We start from the raw sequence: 26,415 nt of genomic DNA on the forward strand, positions 1-26,415 counted from the left end.
CCATGTGAGGTTTGGTGGTTCCGAGCCTACCACAGGCAAAGACAAGAGACAACGGGGGATGAAAGGGAGCATAGACAATAATGTAATGCTATTAGGTTAGGAATTTGGTGAACAAGGTTTCACATGTCCCCCTTATGAATAGTATGAATTCAAAAAGAAGTAATAGAAAAAACAAAAATAAAATTGGATTTCTTTTAGCATACATAATCAACTCATATACTGGTGTATGAACTTTTACGAAGAAATGACATCCATGGTATTTTTGGGTAAAATGAAAACATAGACGCTATATTAAAAAAATTGTTTGATGAATATTAAGGTCCCGATTGTATTTGTTCACCAAGGATGCCACGGGTGTCATTTCTTTATGGAACTTCATATGAATAGAATGGTCAACCAAGTTTGATATCCCAAAAATTAAGAATTTTTTGAATATTTATATTATTTTTAATTAAAATTTTTGAGACAATTCTTTTAATTAGCTATTCACGTGAATACGCGTGGAACGATGTCGCATTTTCGTGCGAATATCCAATTTTGAGCCTGGGCTCATCTGCACCCGGTCAAGAAACAATTCATAAAAAATAAAAAATAAAAAAAGTCCAAAATTTTATGAAAGATAGATAATTTGATGTGTGAGGCGCATTCCAAATTTTAGAGCATTTGGACATTTGAGTAGCTCTCAGCAAAAAAGACAAATTGGGCCAGAACAATATATGAACAGTACACTATTTAATAGACCCCAAATTTGTCTTTTTTGCCGAGAGCTACTCACATGTCCAAATGATTTGAAATTTGGGGCGGAAATCACGCACGAAATTATTTATCATGCCAAAAAATGACTTTTTAAAAATCTTCTAGTATTTGTTTTGATTGTTTTATACCGAAAAAGGCTTGCGCCCCGCTATATTAATATAGCAACCATCCGATACAGCCAGAAGTTCGATGCTGGGGCAAACAGCACAACCAAGCCCAAAAGAAAAGCAAGAGAAAGAAATGCAGGCAGCACCGGATGAACGAAAGCTGAAGCATCCCGCAACCGCTGCGCCCACCGGAAATATCCACCACGCTCCAATGCCATCGAGTCGCCGCGAACCAAGCAACACCTTCAAGAAGGACTGCGACGACGACGACGCTGCTGCCCGGACAAATCCTAGGATTTCTCCCGGTACATAGAGGGAAGCGGGCGAGAGGTACTCCCGGCGCCTTTCAAGAAGGTTGATGGCGCCCGCAGGCGTCACCGCGTCGGTGCCGGGCAGACCCGAGAGGGATTTCGCCCAACCCCTCATACCCACAACCCAGGACCAACCGGCGGCTCCACCACGCCAACCGCCCACCAACCTGCGCCACCAAAGTCACGAGGACACCACCGTCGATACAGGTGCAGATAATCCTGGGAGCCAAAACGCCTCACTCTTCGGACTACTACTAATCTACTCCAATCCAACGCAATTTCGACTACTAGTCAAGCCCATCTCGTACTAATCTACTCCAATCCAACCAAATTTCTGCTACTAGTCAAGCCCAAATTCCTTGACACTCGGCTGTACTTGTTCACTAAGGATGTCATGGGTGTCATTTCTTTACCGAACTTCATATGAATAGAAAGGTCAAACCAAGTTTGATATTCCAAAAATTCAGAATTTTTTGAGTATTTATAGTATTTTTAATTATCTATTCACGTGGATACGCGTGGAACCATGTCGCATTTTGGTGCTACTACTAATCTACTCCAATCCAACCTAATTTCTACTACTAGTCTACTGCTGCTCCTGCACCGCGATGGACACTCGGCGCGCAGTGAAGTTCCCTGCAGCTACGCCGTCGCCGATGCCGCCATATACCTAACGTCGAACATGTGCGGTCGCGGGTCGGTCGACATACATCACGGGCGCTAGCAGCCATTTCTCCCAGGATAACCACCACGCGCCCGCGTGCCTATACAGGTCGGCATCCAGTCACACTCACACACACAGCCATGTCCTTACTGGCCTGAGACGGAGAGAGAGGCCACACTCCATCCAGAGGGCGAGAGAGGGGATGAGGGCGCCGCCGCTCTCCCTCCTTCCTCTCCTGGTCGCCGCCGCCATCCTGTCCCTCTCAGTTGCTACCGACAAGTTGGACCAGACCGCGTCCATCGCCGGCAACCAGACGCTCGAGTCGGCCGGCGGGGTGTTCAGGCTCGGCTTCTTCGTCCCGCCCGGCAGCTCCGACGCCAGGGCCTACCTCGGCATCTGGTACGCCACCATCCCGGAGCAGACGGTCGTGTGGGTCGCCAATCGCCGGAACCCGGTCGTCAGACCTCCCGGCGTCCTCACCCTCTCTGCCGACGGCCGGCTTGTGATCCTCGACGGCCGTAACGCCACCGTGTGGTCCTCCGACGACGCGGCCGGCTCGGGCGGCGTAGCCACCCGCGCCCTCGCGCAGCTGCTCGACAACGGCGACCTGGTCGTGACCCACGGCGGGGAAAGTCAGAGTGGATCGACGGGTCGGACCAGCGTGGCGTGGGAGAGCTTCGACTACCCGACGGACACGCTGCTCCCCGGCATGAAGCTCGGGGTGGACGGCAGGAGCGGCATCTCCAGGAACATCACATCGTGGCGCAGCGCGGCCGACCCCTCGCCGGGGGCCTACACGTTCAAGCTCGTCAGCGGCGGCCTGCCCGAGTTCTTCCTCTTCCGGGGCCTGTCCAAGACGTACGCCAGCGGGCCGTGGAACGGCGCGGAGCTCACCGGCGTGCCTAACCTCAAGTCCAGGGACTTCATCTTCACGGTCGTGTCCAACCCCGACGAGACCCACTACACCTACTACGTCAGCGACCCGTCGGTGCTGTCGCGGTTCGTGCTGAACGGCACCATGGGGCAGGTGCAGCGCTTCACGTGGCACCGCGGCGGCGGCTGGAGCGGCTTCTGGCACTTCCCGCTCGACCCGTGCGACAGCTACGCCAGGTGCGGGGCTTTCGGGTACTGCGACGTCGGCCAGTCCCCGCTGTGCAGCTGCCTGCCGGGGTTCCAGCCGCGGTCGCCGCAGCGGTGGAGCGTCGGGGACGGCACCGGCGGCTGCGCCAGGACGACCAACCTGAGCTGCGGGGCCGGAGACGGGTTCTGGACAGTGAGCCGGATGAAGCTGCCGGAGGCGACCAGCGCGACGGTGCACGCCGGCATGACCATGGACCGGTGCAGGCAGGTGTGCCTCGGCAACTGCAGCTGCAGGGCGTACGCGGCGGCGGACGTCAGCGGGGGCATCAACCGCGGGTGCGTCATCTGGGCCGTGGATCTGATCGACATGAGGCAGTACTCGGAGGTCGTGCAAGACGTGTACATCCGGCTCGCGCAGTCTGAGGTTGATGCCTTGACCGCTGCAGGTTAGTAGCTCTACAGCTCTGCCTCGAGTGAATTTTCGTCCCAGATTTTCCCATTTCAATTCGAGAACACCATGTCGATTTCTTCAGCCAACCGGCGAAGCCATGTCGTGCTTGTGATCGCCCTCGTGGCGGCTATCTCCGGCGTGCTTCTTCTTGGAGCGTTTGCCTTTGGCTGTCTCTGTTTCTGGAGAAAGAAGGCGGCGCCGGCCGGTCGGGACAACGAGCTTCCATTACGGGCCACGAAACTTAAACTCCGACGGGACGATCAGGGGTTTTCTGATGAGAACAAGATGAGCAGCGAGGAAGATGATCTTGACCTTCGGCTGTTCGGTCTGGCAGTGATTCTGGCCGCCACAGACAACTTCGCCGCGGACAGTAAGATTGGACAAGGTGGATTTGGCCCTGTCTATCTGGTACTCGTAATTAAGATCAAGTAACGTTATAGATCGATCACAACTTGTATCGAGACGATGTGCTTACACACATAAAAATGAGCAGGGAAGGCTTGAGGATGGGCAGGAAGTGGCTGTGAAGAGGCTGTCAAGGAAATCAGCACAGGGGGTGGAGGAATTCAAGAACGAGGTGAAGCTCATCGCCAAGCTCCAGCACAGGAACCTGGTCAGGCTGCTCGGCTGCTGCATCGACGGCGACGAGAGGATGCTCGTCTACGAGTTCATGCACAACAACAGCCTCGACACCTTCATATTTGGTGGTCAGTTCATGTTACATACGGTGGTCTGCTCATTCCGCTCTGATTCTATATTTTGAGTTAATAAATGCGTTCTTTTGTTGAAAAGATGTTCATCTTAAAGAAAGAATTTAATTTGAACCATGAACCTTTAGTTGAATCAATGACAATGTATGGATTTTGGCCATGCAGATGAAGAAAAGCGCAAGTTACTAAGATGGAAAACGCGCTTCGAGATCATCGCAGGAATTGCCCGGGGCCTCCTCTATCTCCACGAGGATTCAAGGCTCCGGATCATCCACAGGGATATGAAGGCAAGCAATGTGCTGTTGGACAGAAACATGATCCCCAAAATCTCGGACTTCGGCATTGCGAGGATGTTCGGTGGTGACCAGACAACCGCATACACCTTGAAAGTCATCGGGACATAGTACGTGAGAACCTATATCCCAACTCATCGTTTATAGGACAATTTTGTAAGTTGGATGTGTTATCAAGGATATATGCTGACTTGTGAGATGGCGGTGCATCAACGGCTACATGTCACCAGAGTATGCCATGGATGGTGTGTTCTCCATGAAATCCGATATTTACAGTTTTGGTGTCATGGTGCTAGAGATCGTCACTGGCAAGAAGAATCGGGGCTTTTACGATGACGAGCTTGATCTAAACCTCCTCGGTTATGTAATGCACTACACGAGCATGATTAATTCGCACGTGATTCATATTTGACGAACTGTGTTACTAATATGCAATCATTGATCTTTTTCCAGGCATGGACGTTGTGGAAGGAAGGCAGAAGCGTTGAACTGCTTGATGAGGCGATGGTGGGCAGTAGCTGTGATCACAGCCAGGTGCGGAGATGCATACAAGTTGCTCTCTTGTGTGTTGACATGCATCCTAGGAATAGGCCACTGATGTCTTCAATTGTCATGATGTTGGCCACCGAGAATGCCACGCTTCCAGAGCCAAATGAGCCTGGAGGAAACATCGGAAGGAGCACGTCGGACGGAGAATTGTCCCAAACTCAAAGTGAGTTGACCGTAACTGCAACGGATACTCGGTAGTTTGGATGGACTAGTTGAGATGGAGCAGAAGAGGGCATGCTTTGTGTGTGAAGCATACAAATCTAATTGTGAATTTCCGATCATATAGTTGTTGATAGGTTGTTTCTATAGAGATATACATACATCGTGCTACATATTAATGTCGTTTTTGTAAAACTTGATGAGAAAAATAGTAGTTGTCATATATTTTCTTAATGGTGCTATGGTGGGCTTACGCCAGCTGACCTGTTGCATTAATAAACCAGAGTACATTTAATTTACAACAAAACGGATTGGGGGTAGGGTAAGAAAGTGAAATGCAGAAAATTTAGATTATAAAGATAAGTGAAACAATATAGTACTCCAGATTCGATGCCTGCTCATTGGTGCATCTGTTAGACCAAAGCATGATGCCATCAGCAGCAGAACAAGTGATTAGGTGGATCAGTTGAGTGTCATCGCTGAATACTTCTGCAATCCTTCTCTTCCATATATTCTAGAGAATGGCATGATGTTCGTGGAGCGTACTTTATTTTGAAGGTCAATGCCTCAAAGATGACTCAGATCACGGGGGATCATCGGGGTGATCGAGGACAATTCTTCGCACAGAGAGTGTTGATTTGATAGTGGAGCAGTTGGTGGTCTCGAAGCAGCAAGTAGTTGCCATAATACAACAAGAGGATAGCAAATCCTACAACATAGATATGTTACTAAAGTGGAATCACTAGGAGGGCTCAAACCTTGTAATGTCCTACTATCTACAGCTTCGGTGTCATGGTGCTAGAGATCTTCACAGGCAAGAAGAATTGAGGCAATTAGGATGTCTAGCTTGATATAAACCTCACCAGCTATATAATACACTACACGAGCAAGATTAACTCCCACATGTGATCCATATTGACTAATTATGTTACAAGTATGCAATCATTTTGGTCGTTTTCTAGGAATGCATGTCGTGGAAGGCTGGTGGAGACTAGAGATCAGAGGAGGTGGGGTTGGACGTAATTCTGACTAAAGATTTTTCGTTATTGCAAAAAGTTCTGACTAGTCTAAGGAAAAGGTTTCTAAAGAAATAGTAACACAAAGACCAAGAAGATACACTGTACTGTAGCATCTATTATTGACTTCTTGTAAGGTTCAAAATAATTAGGATATGTATCCTTTGTTATTCAAGTTGTTCAACACAAATAAGAATATATCATTGAAAAATAAAAGTAGGCCATGTTCAAAATGCACAAACTCAAAAGAGTAGAAATATAACATGAAAATATATTTCACTTTCATGTATCTTAAATATCTATAAATATTTGTAGGAAGCAAACCCATATGAAAACTACAAAAAATGTTCTTTCACACATAAGAAAAACACATAAATTGTAGGTCAGGACAGAATGTCAAATGGGACCTCGTGTTTGGTTTACTCCCTCTGTATGAAAATTATTGGAAGTAGGGATAGCCATTTCATTCAAACGTATCAGAAGGAATTTTTTCTATAGAAATTATATCCATCAGAATTCCTAAGTTTGTTTCCTTTGTTCCAAAATGGGAACACAAAAGAGTACCTTTCAAAAAAAAACATCTTGTTTTATTAAAACGTCACCATGCATGCAATGCGCTTGCAAAAATATATTTTTATCACAGAAGTTCTATTTTTTTAGGGGGGGGGGGTGTATGTTGTGTTCTCGCGTGTCTCTAAATTCATGGAAATGACAATATGTATCTTGTAGAAAGGTAAAAAAAATAACATATTTAACAAATACTTATTCTTTAACTGAGTTATACAATAGGAAAATATTTTCAAATAATATCATCCATGTGCGTACCATGTGCATGCGTGCATGATCATAGTATTCCATTTTGTTTCATTATGATTATGGCAGGAAAACATTATATCAAAACAGTAAGTAAAAAAATTAAAATGATACCATACGTCTGCTCAAATGCTAATAATATATTTAATAATAGTACTATAGGAAATGCTTAACATCAACTGGCGGATCGCAGCGGCCGCGTCCTCCACCTTCCCTGGATGACGTGCGTCAAGTGAGGGTCTATATACCATACTTTATGCAACGGGGGCTATGCTTCTGAAACATATGTGGTGTTGCAATGGTCTACGATGAATTTGTGTTTTACAATAAAACCTCTCTTGCGAAAATTTCTGCAACAAGACCTTAGTTGGAATTTTTTTTGCAAGAAAACCTCGGTTGTAAAAATGTTTTTGCAACAAAACAGTTGTTGCAAAAAAAATCTACAACAATACCTGTGTAGTAATGGTGGAGGCACGCTCGGCCGATCAATGCGGTAGATCTGATGGCTCGCCACCCGGCTGATCTTGACGGACGCGTACACGTCCTATTACTATACACGTGGAGGCTAATTTCAAACCTCTGCTTGCGACATACCAAAAAAAATGTCATCGCGTCTGATCCGGAGATCCTTGTTAGCAATGTGCGTGCTGACGACCAAATCAACCTGGATTTATGTGCAACTTAACTGGGTAGAGCGTGCTTTTTTGAAGGGAATACCATCATTGCTGGATTTATCAAACTTAAATAGCGATTACATCATTCACCATTCCTTTCAATAGGAAGTTTGGAGGATCATCGTCCCAAAAACCAGAAAACTTTTTCAAAAACTTGAACTTAGCTAGCTCATGAGCTACACCATTAGCTATCCTATTAGAGTGCATATATTTGACGTTCCGGTCAAATTGGATGTATCAAGACCGCTGAGTTCCACCATTGTGGATGGCCATTACAGAAATTAATGACTTCAAGAGAATCCGACTCGCTTGAACATTATTAAACGCCAAAGAATTAGAAAGAATTTGCCCATCTTACATAGCAAGTGCTTCCGCAGTAGTAGCATCGGTTGCATGGGTTACATAAGAGCACTTAGCTGCGAAAATTATATCATTATGATCTCTAAATATTGTCGCAGTTGTGCCTGGCGCCCTTCATCAAAGTAGAAGGGTGTGTCAACATTCAGTTTCAAAGCTCTGGGTTTAGGCCTGGACCGACGTTCATCCATAACTGAGCTAAGCATGCTGCTTGGGAAATACTCCAAACTCAGTTGGGCCACACTCATCTTTATGCAAATAGGAGTCTGTCAAATGGGATCTTCAGGCATCAGGGCAATTTTTTTTATCAAATCTCTATACCCCAAATTATGCCAAAGTCCTAGGGTGTGGTTCATGAAGGCCTCTGGTCTACGAGGGTTCCCGTAAAATTCACACCTTTTTCTGGCGGGCCTCTCTTAACCACCTACCAACATTGCTTAACCTTCAGAAACGATGATGCCTTGGGATCGGTTTTTGCACCCTCTACAGTCGCTTGAAAGACATAACACCCCTGCCAAATTTCGTCTCATGAACCAGAATTTCAACATCACTCTCACGGATTGGTACAACTACTTTGGCTTCCAAGCAACAACGAAAACCTCCATTAGACCTACGACACCCTCGAACCACATCCAACTTACTTGTTTGATCAGATGAGCTACCAAGGCTATAAGCATAGGGCAATTTGCATCGAGTATCCTGCTATTTGATATTTTTACTATGTTATCACTAACTCGTTGTAGGCACGAGGAGAAGTTTGAAAGGTTAATGAAGAGAATATGCTCATTCTTGTGAAACTTGTGATTCCCGACATCAACTATTCTCCCAACTTGGGCACGATACTTTTGCTTCACATTGCATAAAAGGAAATTGGGCATGAGGAGACATCGCCTGCGGTGGAGTGATCATTATGTTGGCCAATTCCCTTGACTTGAAATTCACCAATCTTCACCCACTTATCTTTAATACCCTTGTTAATATTTGTTTTCGCCGCGAGCCCGTGAATTCGACTCCGCCCCGCCTACCGCTCTGGAAATCCTTGTGACATATATGGGCTTTGTTAACTTAAAGCGGGGCGTTCCTTGCGCCTTTTAAATTTTTATTAAAGCAGAAATTAATTGGAAGCAAAATATACCAGGAAAACTTCATATGATTAGGTTACAAAATGGGCATTTGAGAACTCAAATCAGATGGCAGTTTGACAAAGAAAAAATACTTAAGAGGAAAAATTCAAAAAATGGGGAAAATAGTTTGACAAAGATAAGTGTACTTAAGAGAAAAAAGTGTACTTATCGGTAATACCCTTGTTAATATTTGTTTTCCCTGCGAGCCCGTGAATTCGACTCCGCCCCGCTTGCCGCTCTGGAAATCCTTGTGACATATATGGGCTTCGTTAACTTAAAGCGGGGCGTTCCTTGTGCCTTTTAAATTTTCTTTGAAGCAGAAATTAACTGGAAGCAAAATATAGCAGGAAAACTTCATATGATTTGGTTACAAAATGGGCATTTGAGAACTCAAATCAGATGACAGTTTGACAAAGAAAAAATACTTAGGAGAAAAAAATCAAAAAATGGGGGAAAATAGTTTGACAAAGAAAAGTGTACTTAAGAGAAAAAAGTGCACTTATCGGTAGTGCCCTTGTTAATATTGAATTCGACTCCGCGCTGCCTGCCGCTCTGGAAATCCTTGTGACATATATGGGCTCCGTTAACTTAAAGCGGGGCGTTCCTTGTGACATATATGGGCTTCGTTAACTTAAAGTGGGGCGTTCCTTGTGCCTTTTAAAAAAAATTTGAAGCAGAAATTAACTGGAAGCAAAATATAGCAGGAAAACTTCATATGATTTGGTTACAAAATGGGCATTTGAGAACTCAAATCAAATGACAGTTTGACAAAGAAAAAACACTTAGGAGGAAAAAATCAAAAAATGGGAAAAAAATAGTTTGACAAAGAAAAGTGTATTTAAGAGAAAAAAAAATCAAAAAAATCACTAGAAGGAGGGCTCTAACCTCTGACCTCGTGCTTAACAGCCACACGCTCTAACCAACTAAGCTACTCCAACTTTATGTTCTTTTAAATATTACTACCTGCATAAAGACGTAACCTACTTTGTGATTACAAATTGTAATTTATCTAGGGAGTTCGAACTGGAGCAGTTCCTGAACGGCGGGGAAGAGTCTGCCACAGCCGGTGAGGTTTCTTGCTTTGGTTGTTTTTGCCGCTACGTATTGCAGATCCTTTATTGTAAATTTTGTTGTATGGTGCACATGGACTAACGGAGAATCAACTTTTCTTTTTGAGGGAAATAGGAGATGCATATGTTCAGCTAGTCTTGTTGTGATCCTCGTACCATGTTGATTCAGAACGTGACCACTCTGCAAGGCCCGCTTGGCGGACTGGAGTGTGCTCCACGTCTCCATGCAATAGCAACCGCACAATCCTCCGGGCCGGCTCCATGTATCGGCGGCGGTCGGCGTCGGCACCACCGTGGCCGACGGAGCCTTCCATCTGGCCCCGGCCGCTTAACCCAGCGCCGCCACCTGTCCCGTCCCCTGCACGCCTGCGTGATCACCGTAGTGGATTCGTGCCAACGCACCGGTCCGCAGAAGCGGCGTGCCAACACAACACCGATGAGGCGGTGGCCGCTGATCAGCGGCTGCGTATAGATAGCCATGGCCGGCACGCAGCTCGTTGCGGCACCGGCACCCCGAGCTAGGAGAGCAGCTGATCGATCGATCAACAATGGAGGCCGCCGTCGCGTACCTCCTCCTGCTCCCGCTCGCCACCTGCGCCGTGCTGCTCCCCCTCCTCCTGCTGCTGCTCCCGGCCCTTCGGCCGTCCAAGGCCAGCCGCCTCCCGCTGCCGCCGTCCCCGCCGGCCGTCCCGGTGCTCGGCCCGCTGCTCTGGCTCTGGCGCGCGCGCTCCTGCCTCGAGCCGGCCATCCGCGACCTGCACCGCTGCCACGGGCCCGTGCTCACCCTCGGCTTCCTCTCCCCGCGACCGGCTATCTTCGTCTCCGGACGCCGCGTCGCCCACCGCGCGCTCGTCCAGCGCGGGCACGCCTTCGCCAGCCGCCCGCCCGCCATCGCGCCCTTCCTCGTCCTCACCTCCGCCCAGCGCACCGTCAGCTCCGCGCCATACGGCCCGCTCTGGCGCTCTCTCAGGCGGAACCTCACCTCCGGCGTCCTCCACCCCGCGCGCGTCGCGCGCCTTTTCGCGCCGGCGCGGCGGTGGGCGCTCGGGATCCTCGCCTCCGACCTCGAGAACGAGTTGTCCCGGAGCGAGGGCGGCGTGGTGACCGCCGTCGAGTGCCTCCAGTTCTCCATGTTCTCGCTGCTCACGTACATGTGCTTCGGGAGCAGACTGCCGGCCGGCCGCGTACGGAAGATCGAGGCCGTGCAGAGGGAGCTCTTCTCCTCCTACATCGGCTTCCAGGTCTTCGCCTTCTGCCCGGCGCTCACCACGAGGCTGTTTCGGCGGCGGTGGCGGAAGGTGCTGTCCATCCGCAGTAAGCAGGAGGAGCTGTTCCTGCCACTGATCAGAGCAAGAAGAGAACGGAGGCTGCTGACGGCTAACGGCGACGACGGCAGCCTAGCGTACTGCTACGTCGACACGCTCCTCGCGCACCGGCTCCCCAAGGAGGAAGAGGATGGCGGCGACCGCGCGCTCACAGACGGCGAGATGGTGAGCCTCTGCACGGAGTTCCTCACCGCTAGTGTCGACACCACGGTGACCGCGCTGCAGTGGATCTTGGCGAACCTGGTCCGGCAGCCGGAGATCCAGGCGAGGCTCCGGGATGAGATCGACGCGGCGATGACCAACGACCACCAGGACGCCGTCGCGGAGGAGGACCTGTCGAGCATGCACTACCTGAAGGCGGTGGTCCTGGAGGGGCTGCGGCGGCACCCGCCGGCGCACTTCCTGCTGTCGCACGCGGCCGTAACGGAGGCGTCGCTAGACGGGCTCCGCGTGCCGGCGGCCACGTCGGTGAACTTTTCGGTGGCGGACGTGTCACTGGACGAGGAGGTGTGGAGCCGGCCAGAGGAGTTCAGGCCGGAGCGATTCCTGGAGGGCGGGGAGGGCTACGGGGTGGACCTGACGGGAAGCCGTGAGATCAGGATGATGCCGTTCGGGGCCGGCCGGAGGATCTGCCCCGGCCTCGGGCTGGCGATGCTGCACCTCGAGTTCTTCGTGGCCAACCTGGTGAGGCGGTTCGAGTGGTCTGCGGCGGAGGATGGCGGCGGCGTCGACCTCGCCGAGAGGCCGGAGTTCACGGTGACCATGGAGCGGCCGCTGCGCGCGCGCGTGGCGCCCAGACGCCCCCGCCTAGTTCGCCCAGTCTGATTGATTGTGTGCGATGGTTCACAGTAAGATGACCACGCAGTGATACACGTATGGGCAGTGTGCACATACGTTTTTAAATACTCAAGTTTGAATCGTTTACCACATGTACCGTGGACATACGTTGGAACCTGAAATTAATACTACTGCTTAGCTAATTCTAGTGTCGAACCGTGCACGGTGTTCACCGCGAAGAGAGTGAGGTGCCGTCGATCATGATGTACACTTGGTTGATTTGAGGAACTCATCTAGATCTGCCGACAGCGACAAGGTATACGCCGAGTGTCATACTAAGCAAATTTTAAAGATGTACAACAGGACATAGAAAAAATTACATTTCAAGAAATGCTTTTTGCATCTTTAAAAAAGGGCCAACTCCAACACATAATGCAAAACGGAGATGTAAAAATGCAACTCCAACAAACGGAGATATAAAAATGCAACTCCAATAGATGATGCAAAATGAAGATGTAAGGGCGGCGAATCGGGGCGGCGGCGGCGAAGGAGCGTCAGCGGGGGTGGCGAATCGGTGCAGCAGAGCGACGACGAAGGAGCGTCGGCGTGGGTGGCGAATCGGTGCAGCAAAGCAACGGCGGCGGCTCGAATCGGGGTGGCGGAGCAGCAACAATTCGAGGCGGAGAGAGGAGGAGGAACGACATAGGAGTAGCGGCGAAGGTGGAAGAGGGTCTCTTTGGCCGGAGGAGGAAGCCACGGCCGCCGCCGGCAGCCAATCTCCCACCGCAGCTGTGTCCGGCTTCGAAATTTTGGTCGGTTGAGGTTGGTATGTCGTCGGGTTGCGCCCTCATGCCATCTGCCGCTTCTAGCCTCCACCACGTCGCTCGGCTGCCGCTGCTTCTTCGCAGGCAGCTCCGGCGCGACGGCGATCGATCGAGGTGGGGCAAACCCGGTACGGCGACACGAAGGCGAAGGTCAAATTGGGGACTGTAGTTACGCCGACGGCGGCTATGGCGAGGTGGGTGGGACCAGGGACGGTGAAGGATACGGCGGGGTCATCAGCGTCGGCCATGACGGCGGTGGGCGACCGTCAGGTGAACGGGCGGCGATCGCGCTGAAGCCAAATGAAGGCAGTTGGTCGGTTGGCACATGACCATCGTTTTTACATCTTTGAGATGCAAATTTACACCGCAAGGTGTTGTATTTTACCTCTGAGAGGTGAAGATGTATTTTTTTTATCTACATCATCTGTTGGAGAGGGGGTTTGGACCTTGGAGATAAAAAATTAGTTATTTTTACATCTACATCATCTATTAAAGATGCTCTTAGCCGAGGTGAATTTGGCCTTTGCCGAGTGGTTTGCACACTTTGCTTAAAATCATTTTCCGTAGTGTCTTCTCAAGTGTCTTCTCATAATGGAACACAAGGATTTTGCATCAGAGTTTGAAGTTACCCTGTTACCCTAACAATAGGGGTGGACTAAAACACGTTGCTTGCGACATTAATGACAACCTGATACTCGAGTTTTAAGCTCGCAGCTCACTTTTAATGAACAGATTCAATCACTAATTTTGGCTTGTTAAGCTTAACAATCCCAATGAACGAGCTAACTAACAATTTATAATTAAGCTCTCTAGAGTATCTACTAGCAAAATGGTCCGTGCATTTCAATAGAAGAAAAACAATTTATAATCTTCAATGCCCATGACAACATTTTGCTGCATCACCGAGATACATTATCACTCTCATTTTCGTGAAATCATGAACAGTTTTTAAGCTTATGAACATACCTGAAATGGTGAACATTTCTCAATTTCTTCAACATTTTTAATAGATTTGCAAATAATTTTTAAAATGATGAACATTTTTCCAATTCATGAAGATTTTATGGTATATGCAAACATTCCATTAAAACTGTAAACACTTTTAAAATATTTTTCTTGAATAGGCGAACATTTTTTGGAAAAAAATTGGTTGAACAATTTTTGAAATTCACGAACATTTTTTTGGTTTAACTAACATTTTTTGAAATGCATGATCAGTTTTTGAATTAGCGAACATTTAATGAATCAATAAACTATTTTGTAAGTCACAAAAAGTTTTTGAATTTTCAGGGCATTTTTTAATTTATGAACATGTTTTGAGTTGGCGAAATTTTGTTCAAATACATGAACTTTTTTTAATCATTAAAAATTGTATTTCCCAAACATTTATTTTAAAAATTGCGAATATTTTCTTGATATGCGAACGTTTTTTAATTACGAATATTTTCTGAATCCGCAAACATTTATGAGTTATTAAACAATTTTATTTCACAATTCTTTTTTTTAATTTTTTAAAAAATGAAGTCCCAAATTATTTAAAATGAAGAAAAGAAAGACAAAAAAGGAAAATAAAATTTAAAAGTTGAATTAATCTAAGGACGCCCGGACACATGCCGACCCAAACAGGCGCGCTGCGTTTTCTCACAGCGTCCAGAGCGCAGTATAGAAGGTTCCAACTATATGGGCGGGCAAGGCGGGGATTCCCCTATGTGAAACGTTTTTTTAATCACTTATAGGTGGCATCGGTGGGATCATATTTTTCAACTTTGTGAGCAATTTCGGTGACGTACCGTGAGAAGCAATAGCCCCTTTATTATTAGATATAGAATACAAGTTGCCGGAAAGAAATCTTTTTTGCATCACTTCGACTAAAAACAAGCACCAACTGCTGCTCTAAACGTATATTTTTGTGGTCCTTTTTTGGGCTGCCCAAAACACTAGCCCAAAGTGATGTAAATTTACATTAGGCACTTGCCTTCCCAAACGTAAAAAAAATTCAGGCACCTGCCTTCACAAACGTAAAAAAAATCCAGGCACCCATAACCCCCCGCAAACCAATCGCCAACTCATAATTGCGTGTGTCCTCTTGCCCCCCTTCCCCACGAGCCGCCATCACCAAATCTGCCGGCTTCCGGCTGCCACCCGCCCCACCGTAGAACAAACACCCCTCCTCTCTTCGGTTGTCAGCACTCTCGCAGCCCGCCGCTCCGCCGACATCGAATTTGTAGACCATCGGCCTCAGCCAACACCAAATCTGGTAGCCCGCGCCCCATCACCACCAAATCGGACGTCGTCACACCTCCACCGTCGTCTTCCCTATATCTGATCACCAGCACCTCCTGCCGCCAGGATCCGCGATGATGATGGCACTACCACTGTCGGATTCAGGGCTCCCTAGACCCAAGGAAGGTCCGAACTCAGGGGCGTGTGCGAAGAACTCAATCTCCCCAGCCAACCGATTTGTCGTTCCTGCAGCCTAGCTCCATGAACAGGAAAAGAGGCACGGCAGTTTACCCAGGTTCGGGCCACCTTGTGGTATAAAACCCTACTCCTACTTTGGGGTGGATTAGCCTCGCGAGTGGCTGAGGATGAACTAGTACAGTGGATGAACAAACTCCTGAGGCTTGGGTGCGTAGTGGCGAGGTACGGGTCCCCTGCCCATGGTGGTGGCTAACCGCCGTCCTCTTCCCCCAAATGTAGGCGGGAAGGGATTTCACAACGGCCAGTTTGAAAGGGGACAAGAAGTACATCCTATCCTGATGAAAGGTGGTCTTCACCTGCAAAGCTTTTGCATGTGATGCCATAGTGGGCTCGACGATGACATCCTTCCAGCCGTCCTGGCGGTTTTGGTTTCGTAGCAGGGAAATGGAAACCTTTGGCGGATTCCTTGGGACCCCGCACCTACGCTTGCCTCCTTAGCACCAAAAAGGAAACCTGCTGCTCTGCGCCCGCTGGCGCCCGCCTGGCCTTGGTCATCATGGCTTGCGTCACTAGGACCTCATAAGATGGTCGCTTTCATAGGAACATCCGCTCCTCAGGAGCCAGCCTGGGAAGGCCGCTCCCTCCGGAGGTCTTGGCGCTGTCCGCCTCGTGAGGCTGGGCCCCTCGCGAGGGTCTTGCCTTGTCGATGCTGAAGATGGGCCATACCAGGCCGTCGATGGAGCCACGCCGTGGTCCGCAGGTAGGCAAATCTGGGTACCCTGGTTCCCAGAACACCGACAGTAGCCCCCGGGCCCAAGGAGCGCTCGGACTTGGCTTCGAGGCGAAGCTAAAGAGCAAGGGCGAAGTGCCGCGGGCCTCAATCGCCTGTGGACCGAGCCGACGCGCGATGCTTGATGAGAAGGGAAAACCCCCTCAGGTGGAACCCGAGCTGCTCCCGCCGAAAAAGAGGCCCGATTGCTCCCGAGGTGCCGCCACGGAGCCCATGGCAACGCGGCCTTGGCACGAATGGGCTTCCCGGTCCCCTTGTATGCCCGCGCGCAGGGCCCCTCACACAGGGGCGACGACCGGTGCCGTGAGGATCAAGGTCATGGATGAGGGCAGGCGGCGACCATATGGCCGCCCGGCTCGCGCACCCATGCTGGAGGCACAGCTCGCGAGTTTGTGGTGTGGGCGGCGATGCCGCCACACACATGCATCTATCTCCCGTGGTTCTTTGTGGGGGAGATACCACCGAAGGGGCCTGTCGAGTTGTGGTTGCAATACATCGGGTGCTGCGACCAAGCCTCTGAAACGTAAGTCGAGGCCGTCGACTCTGGGACGTCTTCATGACTCGAGGATGGGGTGAGATCGCCCGCACCTGCCGCTCGGAGGGAGCTCTCCCCATCCACTTCGAATACGATGGAGCTTCAATGCTCTCCTTCAAGGTCTTTGGCGAGGATGGTCGGTGCCTGGGGTGCTGCTTCGAGGAAGATGGTCGAGGTGATGAGGCTGCCGGCGGTGAACTTGCCCTTGGCCTTGCCCATGGTTCCGCCGACAGCAGCAGCGCCTCCTCAGAGCATGAGTCAAGCGACGACGACAACTACAAGCCGCCAAGCCGCCGCGCCTGCACTTTAGCAGCGGCGTTGGCCCGGCGCCGCCAGTGACGCCGCCGAGATCGTGGCTCCCTTAGGGCTCTCCCTTTTGCTTCATTCCTGCATGAAACCTTGACGAACCCCTCGGGGGTATGTAAAAACTGCGATGCTTGCATTTTAACGTTATCATTTCTGATTCGATGTTGTGTTTATGTCTCTTGCTTGGGCATGGTTCCCCCTTCCATTCCTATGATAGCTTAGTGCTCTACACCGACAAGACCTAGTCCCCAGGCAAACTTCAGCCGTCGCTGGTATGCCAGGTCGCGATGTTGTGGTCAAGGCCAGGAGGTGAGCGGCCCGAGGTCCGGTAAGAGCCCCTGATGTGTGATGCTCAGGGGTCCCCCTTGGTGCGCAAGCGGCTTCCGAAGGCCGGAAGGGAAGCATCCCTGCCCAAGCGGGATTGCGAAAAGTAAAATGCTGATTGTGAGGTCCACATTCGCGTGTAGGGGGTGACTTATCTCGGTGATATTGTAGTTATCCTCTCGCTGAGAGGGCGGCTGATGTCGGGCTGCGTCTTGGTGGCGGTGGAGCTCCTAAGAGAGACTCGAGCCGACCCTTCTTCCTCGCTCATCTGGATGCTCTACGTCCTCGGGTTCCGGCCCTCAGGCAAAGGCTCAGCCGCCGCTGTTATGCCAGGTCGCGATGACATGGTCAAGGCTAGGGGGTGAGGGCTTGAGGGCCGATAGGAGCCCCAGAGCCACGGTGCTCTGCCCCCCACCTTTAACATGCAAGCGAATCGCGTGAAAAAGAAAGGGTGGCTGGCCTCGTGAAGGTGCCTTGGAGGGGTCTCGACTCATGTGACGACTCCGGAGGTTCATGCGGGTCAGCCAAAGGAAGAAAACATAGCACACAACCGCGCTTGTCAACCTGCCTATGATCTTTTCATGAAAAAGGCGAAGGCATTGAGGACCCGGTGAGGTAACGTGCGCGGGGCAGGCCACGGGCCAGAGCTCAGTCTCTCAGATTTATTAGCACTGCAGAGACAGATCCAAGCACAGGCGCCGTGCAAGTAGCCGCCGTTGCGGGATGAGCAAGAGGCGGGTTAGCAACATGCGGAGGCTGTGCTGGGCGACTCCATGAATAACATGACAACAGGGGTAATTTAAATAACCATGATAACATAGGTTAGCATACTGGTCTTGGGTACACGAATCAAAATGGTGTGGCTGCGGGACTGGTCCTGGCAGCTTGAGGATATTGCAGCCCGAGGGGCGCCCTCAATTGAACAAACCAAAGAAGTCACCTGGCACCGTCACTGAAGTAGTGTTGGGATAGCTGAAGATGCGTGCCGCGGAAGTCGCTCCTCATGAGTCGTTCGTCTTCCGGGCCTCGTGAGGCTCCGGAGGTCCGAGGGGCTCGTGAGGGTTTGGCACCTCCTCCGTCAGGATCGCCTGGCGCCTGGACTTGTGAGCCTCCAGGATGGCTCGCATGTGGCACTGATGCGCTACAGCTGCGTTCGGCAGGCCGAAAGGCATGCGAACGTAGTTGTGTGGGGGGCCTCCGCATCGGCCGACGTGGGACGGCCAGAAGGGATCCTAAGAAGAGTCCCTGTTGAGGCCTGGGATGTTGACGCAGACGTGTAGCTTGCTACCCACGTCAGGGGCGGCAGCTACGCTGGGTGGTGCAGGGTGACGCTCGCCACGCATGGCCCACGCCTCCTCAAGCTCTTAGATCGCCTTGGTGATGAACTCCTGAGCGCCTGTTCGCGGAAGCGCGCATTGAAGCACGCCTCCACATGGTGCCCGAATGCCTCCCTTGTGACGCTGGCCAGGTCAGAGGCCCTTCAGAGGAGAGCCCCCGAGCCCAACCCAAGAGGGGCGTCGGGCGCGCCTTCCTATGCAAGCGGGGAAGGCGCCTCATCGGTGGGCACGGGGCCTGAGGCGCGATCGTCAGACACCCCCCCTCTTGAGATCCTCGGCAGAGTAGTTGCTTCTTCTTCTTGGGGATGACCTAAGGTGGGTGAATGGCGCCTCCATCATCTGAGTTCTTGACCGCTGGGGCCTGATAAGCGCGCTCGACGGAGCACACTGCATCCTTCTCATCACAGGTGACTGTGATGATGCCGCTGCTTCCTGGCATCTTGAGGACATTGTAGCCGTGGTGAGTCGCTACCATGAACTTGGCCAGGGCTGGATACCCGAGGATGGTGTTGTAAGGGAGACGAATGTGGGTGACGTCGAATTCAATGAGCTTGATGTGGTAGTTTTCACGCTTGTCGAAGGTGACAAGGAGACGGATTTGTCCTATGGGGAACCGTCGGTCACCCCTGAGAAGGGCTTGGTGGGCAGAAGCTGGTCGTACGACACCTGGAGCGTATCAAATGTCTCGACTGTGAGGACGTTGAGCCCCACACCACCATTGATGAGTGTCTTGTTGACGAGGACTTTGCTGATGGTGGGTGAGCAAAGCAACGGGAGTGCGCGAGTGGTGGCTACGCACTTGAGCTTATCAGCAGAGTCAAAGGTGATGGCGTACATGGACCACCTGAGGGGACGCGACGCTTCGAGCTTGGGGAGGGCCCCGTTCACCTCACGAGCGAACTGCTTGAAGAGGCAATGGGAGGCGGGGGCCTGAGCGCAACCCAGGATGCAGCCAATGGCATGAGGCTCCTGGGAGCCTGATACGTCTTCGTCGTATCTGTAATTTTTTATTGTTCCACGCCAATATTATTCAACTTTCATATACCTTTGGCAATTTTTTATACTATTTTTGGGACTAACATATTCATCCAGTGCCCAGTGCCAGTTCCTGTTTGTTTCATGTTTTTTGTTTCGCAGAAAACCCATATCAAACAGAGTCCAAACGGAAAAAAATGGACGGAGACTTTTTTTTGGAATATTTATGATTTTTGGGAAGAAGAATCAACGCAAGATGATGCTCGAGTGGCCCACGAGGCAGCGGGCGCGCCCCTGACCCTCGTGGTCACTCCGTAAGGTGGTTGGTGCCCTTCTTTCGCCACAAGAAAGCCAATATCCAGATAAAAATCGTATCCAAAGGACAACCCAATCAGAGTTACGGATCTCCAGGAATATAAAAACGGTGAAAGGGCAGAATCAGGAACGCAGAAACAGAGAGAGATAGAGAGACATATCCAATCTCGGAGGGGCTCTCGCCCCTCCCACGCCATGGAGACCATGGACCAGAGGGGAAACCCTTCTCCCATCTAGGGAGAAGGTCAAGGAAGAAGAAGAAGAAGGGGGGCTCTCTCCCCCTTGCTTCTGGTGGCGCCGAAATACCACCGGGGGCCATCATCATCACCGCGATCTACATCAACACCTCTGTCATCTTCACCAACATCTCCATCACCTTCCCCCATCTATATTCAGCGGTCCACTATCCCGCAACCCTCTGTACCCTCTACTTGAACATGGTGCTTTATGCTTCATATTATTATCCAATGATGTGTTGCCATCCTATGATGTCTGAGTAGATTTTCGTTGTCCTATCAGTAATTAGTGAATTTCTATGATTGGTTTAATTTGCTTGTGGTTATGTTGCTGTCCTATTGTGCCCTATGTGTCGCACAAGTGTGAGGGATTCCCACTGTAGGGTGTTGCAATACGTTCATGATTCGCTTATATTGGGTTGCTTGAGTGACAGAAGAATAAACCCGAGTAAGGGGGTTGTGGCGTATGGGATAAAGGGGACTTGATGCTTTAATGCTATGGTTGGGTTTTACCTTAATGATCTTTAGTAGTTGCGGATGCTTGCTAGAGTTCCAATCATAAGTGCATATGATCCAAGAAGAGAAAGTATGTTAGCTTATGGCTCTCCCACATAAAACTTGCTATCGGTCTAGTAAAGTAGTCAATTACTTAGGGACAATTTCACAACTCCTACCACCACTTTTCCACACTCGCTATACTAACTTTATTGCTTCTTTATCTAAACAGACCCTACTTTTTTTACGTGCTCTTTATTATCTTGCAATTCTATCCAACAACACCTACAAAGTACTTCTAGTTTCATACTTGTTCTAGGTAAAGCGAACGTCAAGCGTGAGTAGAGTTGTATTAGTGGTCGATAGTACTTGAGGGAATATTTGTTCTACATTTAGCTCCTCGTTGGGTTCGACACTCTTCTTTACCGAAATAGGCTACAATTGATCTCCTATACTTGTGGGTTATCAAGACCTTTTTCTGGCGCCATTGCCGGGGAGTCATAGCGTGGGGTGAATATTCTCGTGTGTGCTTGTTTGCTTTATCACTAAGTAATTTTAATTTGCTGTTCTAAGTTGTTCTCCATCTTTAGTTATGGATATGGACCACGAAATACCAAAAAAATTAGGTGTACTTGCTACTCATGGAGATGGGGAACCTCCTAAAACCCTCGATGCTCATTATGTGAACGAAATTATGTACTACTTTGATATCCTGAGAAAACCCCATTCAATTATGTTACGGGAGACACGTTGGATCAACGTGAATACTTTAGGGATTATCGCTGGACACAAAAAGGGAAACTATTATGGGATCAAATTTGTATGTTGCTTTGGTATGCTCGGGATCTATGCTTGAGACATGATTATACTTGTTTCTCTAGGATGAAGGCTCCACACCTTCCCTTTTCATGCAAATTTAATGATAATGAAACCTTAGCTTCTTATGCTAATGGTATATATGATTACTATGATGTGGAACAAATAGATGAATTCATTGCTTTTATGTGTGCTTATGAAATTGAATCTTTGTTTAAAGAGTTTGAAGATTTTGATGATTCAGTTTATAGACCTGAAAATTTATCTATCCTTAAATATTTCTATGAGTATTATGAATTCAATTCCGATATTGGTGAATTTATTGAGAGAGTCTCTGCTGTCCAAGAAGAGACTAATATTTTGCAGGAGTCTATGGACGAAGAAATTGACGAAACTGTGAGCTCATTGGATGAAAAAGATGATGAGGAGAGCGAAGAACAAAAGGAGGAAGAGCGGATTAGCTACCCGTGCACACCTTCTAATGAGAGTAACTCTTCAACTCATACATTGTTTTAATTCCCCTTCGTGCTTGCCGAAGGATGATTGCTATGATGATTGTTATGATCCCGTTGATTCTTTTGAAATATCCCTTTTTGATGATGCTTGCTATGCTTGTGGACAAGATGCCAATATGAATTATGCTTATGGAGATGAACTTGCTATAGTTCCCTATGTTAAACATGAAATTGTTGCTATTGCACCCACACATGATAGTCCTATTATCTTTTTGAATTCTCCAAACTACACTATATCAGAGAAGTTTGCCCTTATTAAGGATTATATTGATGGGTTCAGTTTTACTACTACACATGATGATTTTGATAGATATAATATGCATGTGCTTGCTGCTCCTGCTTGCAATTATTATGAGAGAGGAACTATATATCCACCTCTCTATGTTTCCAATATGATAAAATTGCAAGAAACTGTTTATACTATGCCTGGGCCTTTACTTGGTGTGCATGAATTGTTCTTTTATGACATGCCGATGCATAGGAACAGAGTTATACTTTGTTATTGCTTGATATATGTTAATTTTTGCTCACTACTAAATCACAAATCATTGTTAATTAAAATTGGCTTTGATATACCTTGGGATCCGGTTGGATCCATTACTTGAGCACTTTATGCCTAGCTTAATGGCTTTAAAGAAAGCGCTGCGAGGGAGACAACCCGGAAGTTTTAGAGAGTCATTTATTTCTGTTGAGTGCTTTTATATAGTATAAAAACAAAAAAAAACAAAAGAGGGGAACACAAAACTTCTCAAAAAGGAAAGTGAAAGTGAGAAAGACAAGCATTGTTGAAGTGGGAGAGCTCCTTGAACTTTGTTCATGCTCAGGAAACTTTGTGAATCTTAATTACAGAAAATTTTCATCAAAAATAATTATCCCCTTGTACAATTACATTGTATTATAAAAATAATGTGCCAAGGTTTGCCTTTAGGATGTTTACAATGCTTGTTGGTTTGTGCGGTGCATGACAGAAACTTTGGCTGTTGTGCGCGATTTTATATTTTTTACTCGAATTTCAAACGGTTCTGATTCTTTTTTCATTATCTTTATGTAAACGTTGTTTATTTTTCCTAACGTTGGTAGAATTGTTGGGGTAGCAAAAGTATGGTGAATGTTCAGATTACTACAGACTGTTCTGTTTTTGACAGATTCTGTTTTTGATGCAAGGTTTGCTTGTTTTGATGAAACTATCAATTTCTATCAGTGGATTAAGCCAAGGAAAAGTTATATTACAGTAGACATAATGCAAAAACAAAATATGAATTGGTTTGCAATAGTACTTAGAGTAGCGATTTGCTGTATTATACTAATGGAGCTTACCGAGTTTTCTGTTGAAGTTTTCTGTGGATGAAGTGTTTGATCGAGAAGGTCTCGATATGAGGAAAAGGAGGAGAGGCAAGAGCTCAATCTTGGAGATGCCTAAGGCATCCCAAGTAAATATTCAAGGAGACTCAAGCGTCTAAGCTTGGGGATGCCCCGGAAGGCATCCCCTCGTTCTTCAACAAGTATCGGTATGTTTTCGGATTCGTTTCGTTCATGCGATATGTGCAAATCTTGGAGTGTCTTTTGCATTTAGTTTTTACTTTTCTTTGATGCACCATGCTGGTATGAGACAGTCCATGGTTTATTTATAGAATGCCCTTTGCACTTCACTTAAATCTTTTGAGTATGGCTTTATAGAATGCTTCATGTGCTTCACTTATATCATTTGAAGTTTGGATTGCCTGTTTCTCTTCACATGGAAAACCGCCATTTGTAGAATGTTCTTTTGCTTCACTTATATTTGTTAGAGCGTGGGCATATATTTTGTAGAAAGAATTAAACTCTCTTGCTTCACTTATATCTATTTAGAGAGGTGACATGAATTGGCCATTCACATGGTTAGTCATAAAATCCTACATAAAACTTGTGGATCACTGAATATGATATGTTTGATTCCTTGCAATAGTTTTGCGATATAGAGATGATAATATGTGGGAGGTTCTAGTAGATGGTTGTTTCTAGTAAGGATGTTTGTGTTAAGGTTTGTGATTCCCGAAGCATGCACGTATGGTCTCCTAACTATGTAACCAATTTGGCGCGCATTGTATTTTGATTGTTTATCTTTGCGTGAAGGTCGGGGGCACGTGATGGTTAACTCCTACCAACCTCCCCCCTAGGGGCATGCGTAGTAGTACTTTGCTTCGAGGGACAAAAAAAGATTGCAATAAGTATATGAGTTATTTATGACTAATGTGAGTCTATGGATTATACGCAATCTCACCCTTCCATCATTGCTTGGCTCTTCAGTACTGTGCATTGCCCTTTCTCACCTCGAGAGTTGGTGCAAACTTCGCCGGTGCAACCAAACCCCGTGATACGATACTCTCTATCACACATAAGCCTCCTTATATCTTCCTCAAAACAGCCACCATACCTACCTATTATGGCATTTCCATAGCCATTCCGAGATATATTGACATGCAACTTCCATCATCATCATATACATGACTTGAGCATTCATTGTTATATTGCATTGCATGATCATAAGATATCTAGCATGATGTTTTCATGGCTTGTCCGTTTTTGATGTCATTGCTATGCTAGATCATTGCACATCCCGGTACACCGCCGGAGGCATTCATATAGAGTCATATCTTTGTTCTACTATCGAGTTGTAATATTGAGTTGTAAGTAAATAAAAGTGTGATGATCATCATTATAGAGCATTGCCCCATGAAAAAAAGAGGCCAAAGAAACCTAAAAAAGGGGGGGGGGGTCAAAGGAGCCCATCCAAAAAAAAAGAGAAAAGAAAAAAAAGGGGCAATGTTACTATCCTTTTACCACACTTGTGCTTCAGAGTAGCACCATGTTCTTCATATAGAGAGTCTCCTATATTGTCACTTTCATATACTAATGGGAATTTTCATTATAGAACTTGGCTTGTATATTCCAATGATGGGCTTCCTCAAATGCCCGAGATCTTCATGAGCAAGCAAGTTGTATGCACACCCACTTAGTTTTCAGTTTGAGCTTTCATACACTTATAGCTCTAGTGCATCTATTGCATGACAATCCCTACTCCTCACATTGACATCAATTGATGGGCATCTCCATAGCCCGTTGATTAGTCGCGTCGATGTGAGACTTTCTTCTTTTTTGTCTTCTCCACATACCCCCATGATCATATTCTATTCCACCTATAATGCTATATCCATGGCTTGCGCTCATGTATTGCGTGAGGGTTGAAAAAGCTGAAGCGCGTTAAAAAGTATGAACCAATTGCTTGGATGACACCAGGATAGGCATGAGGGGTACCTTGTGTTAAGAAAAGGGAGCATAAAAGACTATATGATTTTGTAGGGATAACGTTCTATAAGCATTGATATTTTGAAAGTCATGATTGTTTGTTGGGATGCCTGAATTATTATTGTTTTTATGTCAAATGATAGACTATTGCCTTGAATCACTTGTGTCTTAATATTCATGCCATGATTAGATATATAATCAAGATTATACTAGGTAGCATCCCACATAAAAAATTATCTTTTTTATCATTTACCTACTCGAGGACGAGCAGGAATTAAGCTTGGGGATGCTGATACGTCTCTGTCATATCTATACTTTTTGATTGTTCCACGCCAATATTATTCAACTTTCATATACTTTTGGCAACTTTTTATACTATTTTTGGGACTAACATATTGATCCAGTGCCCGGTGCCAGTTCCTATTTGTTGCATGTTTTTTGTTTTGCAGAAAACCCATATCAAACGGTGTCCAAACGGAATAAAAACGGACGGAGATTTGTTTGGAATATTTTTGATTTTTGGTAAGAAGAATCAATGCGAGACGATGCTCGAGTGGCCCACGAGGCAGGGGGCGCGCCCCAGGGGGGTTGGTGCGCCCCTGACCCTCATGGCCACTCCGTAAGGCGTTTGGTGTTGTTCTTTCGCCGCAAAAAAAGCCAATATCTGGATCGAAATTGTATCCAAAGGACAACCCAATCGGAGTTACGGATCTCCGGGAATATAAACACGGTGAAAGGGCAGAATCAGGAATGCAGAAACAGAGAGAGACAGAGAGACAGATCCAATCTTGGAGGGGCTCTCGCCCCTCCCAGGCCATGGAGACCATGGGCTAGAGAGGAAACCCTTCTCCCATCTAGGGAGAAGGTCAAGGAAGAAGAAGAAGAAGAAGAAGAAGAAGGGGGGCTCTCTCCCCCTTGCTTCCGGTGGCGCCGGAACGCCGCCGGGAGCCATCATCATCACTGTGATCTACACCAACACCTCTATCATCTTCACCAACATCTCCA

The 26,415-nt window shown here is 47.8% G+C and overlaps 2 protein-coding genes across 2 annotated transcripts; both read left to right on the forward strand.

Annotated features, from left to right (window-relative positions):
• Positions 1-1,877: 1,877 nt before the first annotated feature.
• LOC123047318 (receptor-like serine/threonine-protein kinase SD1-8) lies at positions 1,878-5,737 on the forward strand. Its single transcript, XM_044470837.1, has 7 exons — positions 1,878-3,364; positions 3,452-3,777; positions 3,863-4,076; positions 4,245-4,482; positions 4,586-4,736; positions 4,826-5,084; positions 5,601-5,737. Exons 1-7 carry the CDS (start codon positions 2,041-2,043, stop codon positions 5,720-5,722), a joined length of 2,634 nt encoding a protein of 877 aa, XP_044326772.1. The 5' UTR covers positions 1,878-2,040; the 3' UTR covers positions 5,723-5,737.
• A 4,908-nt stretch (positions 5,738-10,645) lies between these two features.
• LOC123042665 (cytochrome P450 89A2-like) lies at positions 10,646-12,284 on the forward strand. The gene has a single exon (XM_044465072.1). It carries the CDS (start codon positions 10,683-10,685, stop codon positions 12,282-12,284), a length of 1,602 nt encoding a protein of 533 aa, XP_044321007.1. The 5' UTR covers positions 10,646-10,682.
• Positions 12,285-26,415: the final 14,131 nt, after the last annotated feature.

The sequence above is a fragment of the Triticum aestivum genome, chromosome 2B, assembly GCF_018294505.1.
Source record: "Triticum aestivum cultivar Chinese Spring chromosome 2B, IWGSC CS RefSeq v2.1, whole genome shotgun sequence".
NCBI classification, from domain to species: Eukaryota; Viridiplantae; Streptophyta; class Magnoliopsida; order Poales; family Poaceae; genus Triticum; species Triticum aestivum.